Raw genomic sequence first — 11,306 nt, 5'->3', positions numbered from 1 at the left:
CCCCAAAAAACACGTTCACTCTTGTTCTGCAATTTCTGTGAATCTTCCACGCTCCCTCCCGAATCTGACTTTTCTTGACGCGATTCTGCAAGATTCCTATTCTTCTGCATTGCCAACTCCTTCTTCAATTCTTCCTCCAATCTACCGCTATTAATATTACGAGTACGGAGTATTTTCTGTGTTTTCCTCCAGGTACCATATCTTGCTTTCTCTTTTGCAAGTTTTGATTTTGATGATTGCCCTGCTCAGGAAACCCCTTAAATCTATCTGGGTCTTGCTTGTTTTGTTTTTCTCTTGTTGGGTTTCTTTGTGATTATCTTAGGGTCAAATTCAGTTCAATTTTCTATCTTGATGAAGGGTTTCTGCTATCCTTCAAGATCTTTGTTTTTTTATTGTTATGAGCAACCAAACAAAGCGATTCATGTGCTGATTTATTTGCTTTTATCAAGTTTGAGAATTGTTTATACCAAAAGTAGTTTGTGAATTGTGATGCTGTGATCATGTTTTTTTTGCGGTCATAGTCAATGGTTTCTGATTCCCTTTCTTTGTGCTGCTTTGGTGTTATCGCTTTTGTCCATTCTCTCTATCTTTGTTTAGTATCTTCTTTGCCTTCTGTATTAATTAACGATAGAATTTATGAAGTTAAGCTTTGTTTTAGGTTGTTATGACTTATGAGTATGATTTCTTGTGTCCTAATAAAATTATTGCTTTTGTTATAAGTGGATTAAGAATTTGATATTTTGGTTCCTTTTGCTTATTGTGGAAATTAACAGTGGCTGAATATCACTTGCTTGCCTTTGCAGGGAGAAATTGATCTGTGTCTTTATATCACACAGGATTGTTGTTCCTTATTCTTTAAGAAGCTTACTTCAATCTGCCTCTGACTGAATTCTGCAAGAAGAGAGAAAATGTTTAGTTCAAAGAAATCTCCTGTGAAGGTTGCTAAGCCTAGCTCTGTTGGTCCGGTGTATCCTGTTAAATCCGGGTCGAACCCATTTGATTCGGATGATGAGGGAAATGATAACAAAAAGTATAATTCCTCACGGAAGACCTCCTCAGAACGTGCACTTGCTACGCTAGAAGTTAACACCAATCCTTTTGATGACGTTGATGATACTAAGAAACCTTCATCATCTTTGTATGCCGCTCCATCCGCTGACAGGAACAGATATAGGAATGATTTTCGTGAATCTGGTGGAGTAGAGAATCAGTCGGTGCAGGAATTGGAAAGTTATGCTGTTTATAAGGCTGAAGAGACTACAAAATCAGTCAACAATTGTTTGAAGATAGCAGAGAACATAAGAGAGGATGCTACCAAGACTTTAGTCACTCTTCACCAACAGGGTGAGCAAATTACCAGGAGTCACTATGTTGCTGCTGACATTGATCATGACTTAAGTCGGGTATAGTCTCTTGTCAATTAATACTTTTGTTTCAATTTTCCTATATGGGTGGCTTGGTAATGTTGTTTTACACTTGTGATGACACTCTGTTACTTCATACATCGAACTCTTCTGGTTATGCAATCCTTTAAAAATCAGATCAGTATTCTGAGTATTCTGGACAAGAACTGACTAAGTTTTGGCTCTTATTTCTGCTTCCAGGGAGAAAAGCTTTTGGGAAGCCTTGGTGGCCTCTTCTCCAAAACTTGGAAGCCGAAGAAGACACGTGCAATAAGAGGCCCTGTTATTTTTGGAGGTTGATATTTTCTCTGTGTATGTTTCTTTCCCAATTTCGAATCACTTTGGGTTATCATAGGTATAATGTGCTTCTTCATGATATGCAGATAATCCAGTTAGCAGACAGGCCAACCACTTGGAACAGAGAGAGAAGTTGGGATTGACTTCTGCACCCAGAGGGCAAACTAAGATGCGAACCCCACCTCACGAATCATCAACTGCACTTCAAAAAGTTGAGGTTCGTATCAACTAGTTGCAGATTTTATTGTTGTTGAAAGCCAGTTTAACATGATAAAGCTGTAGCTTCTTCCTGATATTAATGTGATTAATATGTGTTGGCGATTTTCTACTATTATTTTAGCTCTAATGACCAGATCACTTACTCTGCATCTAGCTTATAAAAAACAAAACTTACTTTGCATCTAAACCAGTTTTGACTACAATCATCAATGATTTTGTTTGCATTCTCCTTTCATGTTTCCCCCATTAACCACCTTGACTCTCTACTCACTGTTAGGTTTGACTTGGATAATTTCATTTGGGATTTTCCTCTTTGCCTTGCTTGATATTATATTTATTGTTGATATTCAATTCAGCTACTAAAGAAAATGTCTTGAAACAGTTTGAAAAAGGGAAGCAAGATGATGCACTTTCGGATTTAAGTGATCTGTTGGGAGAGCTTAAAGACATGGCCATTGACATGGGATCCGAAATTGAGAGGTTAGTCCACCACATTCTATTAATTGTTGTTTTCTCGAACTTTACCTTCAAGTGATTCTCGAACTCTCTCTCCTCCCATACGGATTTAGATCTTATCATGTGAAGTTTTCACATAATTTTGTTTTGTTGAAGTTTCTATTAATCTCCCTCTTCATCCCTTTTCATGTGTGTTAAATCAGTGATTCTGGTGAATATTTATGAAGTAAAACATAAAGACAAACTTTAACATAACAATTTCATTTCACATGAGAGGATTTAAATTGACATCTTGACTTGGCTCTATCTGCATCAACTTTCTGAAGAGTTTGAGTTTTGTTCAGGTTGTCATAATTAATAGTTATTTGGTTGTGAATGTTGCAGGCACAATAAAGCTCTGAGCCATCTAGATGATGATGTGGAAGAGTTGAATTTCCGAGTGAAAGGTGCTAATCAAAGAGGCCGTCGTTTGCTTGGAAAATAAGATTGATTTCAACTTTCATCATTGTTATATGATACTGTAATTGATTCAGTTCATCATCTTGGTTTAGACAATGTTTTCATAGTTATGATGTAGTTTACACTTACTGAATTGGCAACAGATTAAACTAGCCTTGTGCCCCTATTCTTTACAATTCTCTGACACATTGAAATTGATTCTAATAAAACAAATAACTTCATCTAATTAAATTCCAAAGCAAACACTTCGCAAAAGCCATATTTGTGAGATGGAAGAATTTAATGGATTAGAAAAAATGACATTTTAACAGTTGCAATGTGTGCACATACACACTCGTATTAAGAATGAAAGTAGATAATCAAAACGAGAATTTGATCCATAAGGGTTGAAGATCACAATCAATTTGTTAATATTGTGTTTTTCAAAAAATAAATTTGTTAAGATTATTATAATTTTATTAAAAGGTTTTTATTTCATGCTTTTGGGGATGTAAAATCATTCATGAAATTACCGCCTTTAATTAGTGCTACAACAACTATTTTTTTGAACTCAGTGCTACAACAACTATTGCTTGTGAAGTTGCCTAGTACAAAAAAAATTAGACACTCACATTCTTAATATTTTATTCCCTCTGTTCATTTTTATAGGAACCAAACTAACTTTGCACAACCCTTAGCTAGTATAATTTTTTGCATTAAATTTGTCCACAAATGTTATTGAGTTTTCAAAGTTATCCTTAACATACTTCTTTTTATAATTTCTTTTCATCATTAATACATTTCCATATTTCTAAAATTGAATAAGGGTAAACTTGTGAAAAAGTAATTAATACTATAACACTATTCCCTAATCTACCTGCCTCCACTGTAACACCCCATTTTTCTCATTGTTTTATTTAAAAACGTATATCAGAGTTTAAAAACATATCAAGGGAGTATTACACTTCTTCACGAAAACTCATTAAAATTAACACTGATTGTGTTTGAAAATTTATAAGTTCATATGGTTTTCAAAGAATAAATTATTCCTGCCAATAAAATTTCTAAACCAGCCAGATAATTCTATGATGCATAAAATCACTTATTTAAATAGATTTATCTTCCTTGATATTCCAATAAAATTCATCATACTCAAAACTGAATTTCATAGGCACTTCGGCCATCAACAGTACGACATCGCCATAATTTAAAAATTATTCAACAATTTCCATAAGGAGAAGTTATAAAATCCCCTCAACATAAGTGTAAAAGTAACATAAATATCTACCCAGTGTTACATTACAGAGCAAGACACTTATTTTATTATTATAATAATAATAATAACATAAACTAAGACTCTCCGAAGCTACTCCTCATGAGCCACATCTCTACCTCCAATACCTGAGCGATGTCGCATAGAACATCATTCCAACAGAAGGGTAAGAACTTACATTGTATAAAATATAACATAACAAAGAGCAAGTAAACAATTCAGATCCTGCTTTATAAACTCTTCACATTGTCTTTAAAATCTGAGTGATTATAATATTTTCTCTCAAGACAGTTTCACAATTCTTATTAATGTTTCGGAAAATTATAAGCTTAAAGAAGAATAATAATTCAACTTTACCACAACAGCAAAATAATTCACCAACAAATCACCAAACACATAAAACCACTGAAAACGTGAAACTTAGTGTGTGAGACTCTAATGTATGCATGTGGTACCAATTGTTAACCTTAGCGGTATCACCGCGTCCACTCCAGACAGTTAACCACCAATGAAGTCCACGCCAGACTTCCAGAACCACTCCAGTTCTGGGACAAACCTCAGTTTTCCGATGAAAACCGACACGTTGCCTCTTGACTAAATGAAGTGTATTTCGTGCAAAAACTCATAAATTAAAACATGCAATTTGAGACCACTCCAGCCCCAAATATATAACATATTTTCTCACCAAATTCCATAACGGAAATCACACCAAAATTGCACAAAATAACACTTCAATATAATTATCAAATCATTCACTATTCCACCAACATACTAGCAACACAAAATCATCAAATGTTTCACATCAATTACCAGAATCAGTTTCAGAATCAATCCCAAAAATAAGCAGAAACATAGCAAACTTGCATATAATCCTGGTACTAAATGAGTAGTCCAAAAATTATGAAACATTTACCAAACATAGCCTTATACGTTAGCTTTCATATAAAATTGGTTTCACCCAATTTGGAATTCTGTAGAGAGAGTTATGTTCTCTACAGCACAGGCTGTTAGGGTGTCTGCGAGCTGAAACAGAGTGAACTTGCAGATAATTCTGGTATTGAACCAGCAATCCAAAAATTATGAAAATATTACCCAATATAACCCTATGAGTTAGCTTTCATAAAAAATTAGTTTCACTCAATTCGGAATTCTTTAGAGAGAGTTATGCTCTCTACAACACAGGCTGTTAGGGTGTCTGCGGGAAGAAACAAACAGAATGAACTTGCAGATGATTCTGGTATTGAACCAGCAATCGAAAAATTATGAAAATATTACCCAACATAGCCCTATGAGTTAGCTTTCATACAAAATTGGTTTCACTCAATTTGGAATTCTGTAGAGAGAGTTATGCTCTCTACAACACTGACGGTTAGGGTATCTGCGGGCAGAACATAACAGAACCCAATTTTCCCCAGAACCTCAATTTCGCTCAAAATCAATTTTGCTCACCACATGTTAACACTCAACACAGTCTCTCAGTTCTGAATTTTCAAAGAAGATGGGGTTCCTTCATGTTAAACTCAACCTATGTTATTCTACAATTATACAAGGTAAATTCAAACCCTTACCTTCTATGACACCGGTACAAAGCCTCCTTGACCCTTTTCTTCTTGAAGATCAAATTCTAGGTTTTCTCCACCTTTTCTCCTCTCCTTCACCTTTCACGTGTGCCTCTGTTCTGCTGCTTCTCTAATCCTAATTTTCTGATTTCTCTCTTTTTAATTCTCTCATAACCCTTAAATAATCTTACAATGGGCCTCACTCCCAACTACTCACTTAAAACCTAAAACCCTTATTTATCTATATTACATAATAACTTAATTATCTAATAAAATCACTTAATGACCTTATAATCTAATTAAATCACATAATCACATAATCATCTAATTAAATCGCATAAATTATCAAAACACCATATAGCATAATAATAATTAAGATAAAATAATAAATAACCTAATAACGAAAAGTGGGGTGTTACATCCACCGCCATGCATCTACATTTCCTTAAATGTTGGGATACTCGTCAAATTGCCTCACTACTTCTCTTCTCACTTACCTCTGGATATATACCATCCCACTTTCCTGATTTATTTGAAGAAATCCAATTTTGACAAAATGCAATTTCATAAGGGGAGCAGACCCCTGCCGTATGATTAATTAATCAAACATGATCCTTTGCTAAATTAAGCATTGAAATGTCTATACAAGTGTACATTTCATCATTTTCAGTGTTTGGAGCTATCATCCACCATTGAAGCACAATTATATGGCTTTCATACTATTATTACCTCACTTAGTTTGATAAGATTTTTGTTGTTGTTGTTGTTGTAATGGAAAACCTTTTATAGAGTAAGTTAAATGCTTTTAAAACACTAGTAACTTCATTTATTGCCAAGGTAGTTGTAGCTTTGCTGTGAGGATCCTAAAATTCCTAATACTCAGTCAGTCTACAAGATTCAATAAACCTTTTCATTAAAATTATCTGTGTCCAGCACAAGCTGGAGCATCAAAGTTGGGGAATACAATAAATGCAATGGATACAGGAGTTATATATATTGGAGCATGTACATGATTGCTTACAGGAGCCAACGTAGGAATTTCTCCATCACTTGTTAACTCTATTGGATTACCATTCAGCAACATGGTTTTGCTTCGAAGGTAATCATCTTTTGCAGTTAAGTGATACTCCTCCCTGAACATGACATCTGATCCTTTTGTTCCAACAAAAGAAAATGCCTTCTTTAAATGACCAGACAATGAAGCTTCCATGTGGATGCTTTTAGAATCTTTATTTACACCATCTCTCACAGTCATATGCTCATCAACACTGAGTAAGAAATGAGTCTCGTTGCTTAAGTTGATCAGCAGTAATGTTACACCATCCTGGAGAATGAAATTCAGAATTAGAGGAATGCTAAAATTACTACTGTAAATATTTCATTTATTTATAGCATGTTTGGATGCGCTTCATTTTCCACAGAATCAATTCTGAAATCCAGAAGCTACTCACATAAGCTTCTGCCCATAATTGATTAACATGCACCTAAGAGCCCATTTGGTTTAGCGATAGAAAGTATTAAAACGGAAAAATAATACATTCCGAGGCACTTACTCTGTCTTTTGAACAATGGGCATACATGCGTAAAAAAGGAAAAAAATCATCACTGGTAGTAGCTGCAAGAACAGTCTTTCCCATGAGCTGATGCCACAAAAGCGCACTGCTCAAAACCAACACCAGAAATAGGATTAGACATATTGAGCATTATAAAATATACTTTATAATAACTCTGCAATAATTTAAGAAAACAAATCAAAATTGTCTTCCCCCCCTTCATTTTTCATTTTTCAATTTACATGCACTTGCCTGTAGTAGTCAGGATTGGGAGCGAAAGTGGTGGTGTTGAGAAGGCCATAGTTTCCTCCAACTAAAGTCTGTCTGCAATAAACCTTAGTGTTGTATTTGGATGCTAGTCCAAGTTGATCTAAGTACCTTTAAGTCACTCAAATTTCAGAATTTAGAAATTAGCTTCAATGCATATAGCATTAAAAGGAGGAACAGAAAATAAGGAAGGACCAACATTACCAAAAGCTATTCACAAATCTGTTAGACACATGACGACCACCACTGTTGTATGCCCCACCAGCTTCTCCTACCCATGCAGAAGACCAAGGACCATGTTTTTTAATGGTTTCAGAAAGACTTCTAAGAGTTGGTTCTACATTGCTCAAGCGCTCAGGATCTAGAATCTTCTTGTCAAGACTCTCATCGCTGCCTAAAAAGAGAAATTAACTTGTAAACTAATAACAAATGGCAGAAAATAGCATTTTCACAAGTAAACACAGTAAATAACTTTTTTTGTGCACCACAAGGTATCCTTCACGAGAGACTGTTCTATTCGAGTCGCGAACATCCACATCATGGTGGGGCTAACTCTCCTAGTGAGAGTTTTTTCCACTCACAAGAACTTGCTTAAGGGAAATGAGGCATGTACCACCTGATTTCATCATTTTTCTTGCACTACTTTGGTTTTTCAAGAAAGTTAGTATTACTGATACCCTCAACTAATTGAAAATGATGTCACTTTCATACTACTCACAAGAAATTTGAAATGAAGCATAGAATTAGAAGATAATACTTTTACACTTCCACATAACTGCTTTGTTTTACATCCATTATCTAGATATGTTTCAATATTAAATTTCTAAGAATAACTATGGAAAAAGAAGAAGTGGCAAGCAAACCTGGGCCCAAATTATATATGTGATGAGTAAGCACATTGATTACGCCTGAACCTGAAGTATGAAGTAACTTTTCATACCACTCCTTATCAAAGAATCCACCAGGTGCTATAAGTGAAGGTTTGAACTCAGAGTTGCTGTACAATTTGTTTATAATTTGCTTAAGCTTAATCAAGTCTTTCCCATACTGTGAAGCACCAACACTTGCACCAATTCCCTTACCACTCAATTCATTACCTAAATGGCAGCATATGCAAGAATAAGTTCCAATGAAGCAAAAATGAATATAAGCTATATGACAAATAGCTCTGTCTTCTTCAGTCTTACCAAATTCCCATGAATCAATTTTGTATCCCTTTGAAACAGTGTAATTTATGAAGTCGTAAGCATTTGTAGAGTCCCAGTCTCCTACCCAAGCTTTATGCATCTCCGTGTGCCTCCCTATGAGTGCATTCAAGCCAAATGTGATAAGGGCCCTGCATGTGTAAGACTCCAAGTAAGTTAAATCATTGATTAGGATCCCTTCCCTCCCCTTTCTGCTATGAAATAAGCTCAAATAAGCTCTTTCAAACAGGGAGTTGTTGCAGGCTTAAAAGAGGATCTAATTTTATTTTTCTTAATTCTGTTTTGGCTTGAGAAGATGGTAAAGACAACAATCTCAATGTTAAATTCTCACCCTGTCTCGTTGAAAAAACGATTCAGCTCATCCCACCTTTTCATTTGTAAGCATCCGTGTGTAAATCCAAACAATTCACCTTTCATCTTTCGAAATGGACGACAAGGGAAATTCAAACTTCCTGCCTCATACAGGAGTTGGTCTTGCAAAGAACCTCCAATTCTTATCCTCATAGGCTTGAGAGCTATCAGGCAACCATTGCAGAAAGAATAACATCAGGCTTGCGAAAAATGACACTACTAATTACAATGCAATGCTGCTTAGAAACCACAAAACAGTTTGAGTGCTATCATCTTTGGGGTTTTAAATTGTGGTCCGCAACTGCAATTGTGGCCTTGCGTAAAGGGTTTTTGAGTCCACGCAACTGCGACCACAACCACAATTTAAAACCTTTACAAACTTGACTAATGTAAAATCGTATGGACATGCACATTGCAAATATACACAGACCTTGGATTGCCTTGGTAAGAACAGGATCAGACAAGTCCTGAAAAACAATTCCACATTAAATAATGACTAAAACTGCTATGAAGCTTTCTAGAGTTAATTCATGTAGTATTTACACGAGTAACAAAGTATACTCACCAAATTAAAGATAGAAGAATTCCCCCAGGGGCAATAGTTGTAGTCACACTTTTCATTAGGCCACAAATCAAGTGTAGCACAGATAAAGTTATCATCATTTTCAGCAATAGCTTGAGATCCTTCTATTGAAATTGAACTATGTTTAACATCTTGCGCTAGAGTCGAACAGAGAGAAGCCAGAAAGAGAAATATGGCGACGCGGAATGCCATTAGTAGGTAATTGTAACAGGAACCAATCCCAGCTCAGTTTTGATCGAATTAACTGCAGTAAAAAAATTAAAAATTTCAGACATAATTGCAATTTATAGACATATCTTTTGAAATCACATTACATATTTGCAAGTATTTGTATCTGACAGTTTGAAGACATGGCATTAAGCTTTTTAGCTGAAGTAACTCTACATAATGATTAGTCCAAGGTTGTTAGAAACCACAGAACACAAAACAGAAAAGGATAATGAATTTTATGATTGTCTAAGCTTCGTTAAAAATGGAAAACTATAATACTCATTGCTTACAGAAAATAGCAATGTCTATTAAATAAAAAAGCGTAATGAATCACAAACTCCAAAATAAAATAATTGTAGCAGGGGTTATGAAAATGCAGCAGTTATGTTTGCATTCAAGGTGAAATGAGAGATCTAATTTCTATAGATACAGCTACATGCTACTATCACATCCATTTCATCACATTTTAATATGTTCCATGAGAAATTTTTCGATGTCCAATACATGTTCCGGAGTTTCAAAATGTTTGAAAACGTATTTCTTAGCTTCCATAATAAAATTGAGGGTAGCTTTTGTGCATAAACACATGTTCTGTTTTCATATTTTCAGGGCTAAAGACACACATAAGACTTCACAATAGGAACAATAACTGGTAAGGTTTATTATAATTGCATTTGTATATGAGTTGAAGCACCCTTTGCGCTTCTTCAAATGAATTTTTGGCTTCTCAAGAAAAAAAAAAGTGAAAAAGGCCAGAAATCTCTAAGTTTATATAGCTTCTATCTAGGAATGGTTTAATGACAATTTACTAAAAGGTTACCAGAATTTAAACCAATAAATAGTTCCTTCACTGTATATATATTAAAATGAGGAAATCATTAACAGATTTAAGAACTCATCAGTCTATCAATTCAGATCATACGTTACAATAAGAAAAACTGGTTTTCACCTGCAATCACCTAAGCCATTATTACCTTTAGCTAAACCACTTCTTTCCACAATGCAAGATGAACCCAGAAGGCAAAAATCTAAACCAAAACAAAAGGATGATATACAGAATGAAAGAGAAAACTTTAAAAACACCAAGATATAGAAATGGTGAAAAAACAAGAAAAATGTATTTAGGTGGCCAACCTGAGCCCTGCTTGGATGATTCATCCACCAGTGGTAAATATAGGAGGAGAGTGAAGAAGAAGCTCAAGTGTGAGGCATAACGTGTGAGTGAATAATAATGGTGGGGGTTGCGTGAACTGCCAAAAGAATGATAACTTTCTAGTTTCGTTGCGTTTCAGTGAGGGAGTGGTAAGGTTAAAGTTTGTGAAGAAACAGCCACATTGGGAAGGAACGAGGAGGACATTAACATTGTTTGTTTGTGGTTATGGGTAGGTAGTGGCGGTTGAATAGGACCTGTCTCAGTCTCAGATGTGTCATGTGTCCGATATAAATTGAGCTGGGTGAGGTTGTTTCCTCATGAAGAGGACAAGTGGTCATT

General features: G+C 35.1%; 2 protein-coding genes across 6 annotated transcripts; one reads left to right on the top strand and one right to left on the bottom strand.

Annotated features, from left to right (window-relative positions):
* On the top strand, positions 1–3,010 carry LOC130714514 (SNAP25 homologous protein SNAP33-like). The gene is made up of 6 exons (XM_057564413.1): positions 1–192; positions 804–1,403; positions 1,605–1,698; positions 1,787–1,917; positions 2,302–2,399; positions 2,760–3,010. The coding sequence occupies exons 2-6, from the start codon at positions 909–911 to the stop codon at positions 2,857–2,859; spliced, it is 918 nt and encodes a 305-aa protein (XP_057420396.1). The 5' UTR covers positions 1–192; positions 804–908; the 3' UTR covers positions 2,860–3,010.
* Positions 3,011–6,534: 3,524 nt separating this feature from the next.
* LOC130715123 (heparanase-like protein 1) lies at positions 6,535–11,306 on the bottom strand. 5 transcript variants are annotated; one of them, XM_057565169.1, is made up of 11 exons: positions 10,949–11,306; positions 10,764–10,842; positions 9,587–9,848; positions 9,452–9,488; positions 9,002–9,185; positions 8,653–8,801; positions 8,329–8,562; positions 7,670–7,859; positions 7,451–7,576; positions 7,199–7,304; positions 6,535–6,969 (listed from the first exon to the last, which is right to left on the bottom strand). In XM_057565169.1, exons 3-11 carry the CDS (start codon positions 9,794–9,796, stop codon positions 6,565–6,567), a joined length of 1,641 nt encoding a protein of 546 aa, XP_057421152.1. In that variant the 5' UTR covers positions 9,797–9,848; positions 10,764–10,842; positions 10,949–11,306; the 3' UTR covers positions 6,535–6,564. The 5 variants fall into 5 exon arrangements, with proteins under 5 accessions (XP_057421152.1, XP_057421149.1, XP_057421150.1 ...); XM_057565166.1 differs by having other exon boundaries at positions 10,789–10,842; XM_057565167.1 differs by lacking the exon at positions 10,764–10,842.

Source organism: Lotus japonicus, chromosome 4 (genome assembly GCF_012489685.1).
Source record: "Lotus japonicus ecotype B-129 chromosome 4, LjGifu_v1.2".
Classification (NCBI taxonomy): Eukaryota; Viridiplantae; Streptophyta; class Magnoliopsida; order Fabales; family Fabaceae; genus Lotus; species Lotus japonicus.
This window is presented reverse-complemented; position numbering and strand designations above follow the sequence as displayed.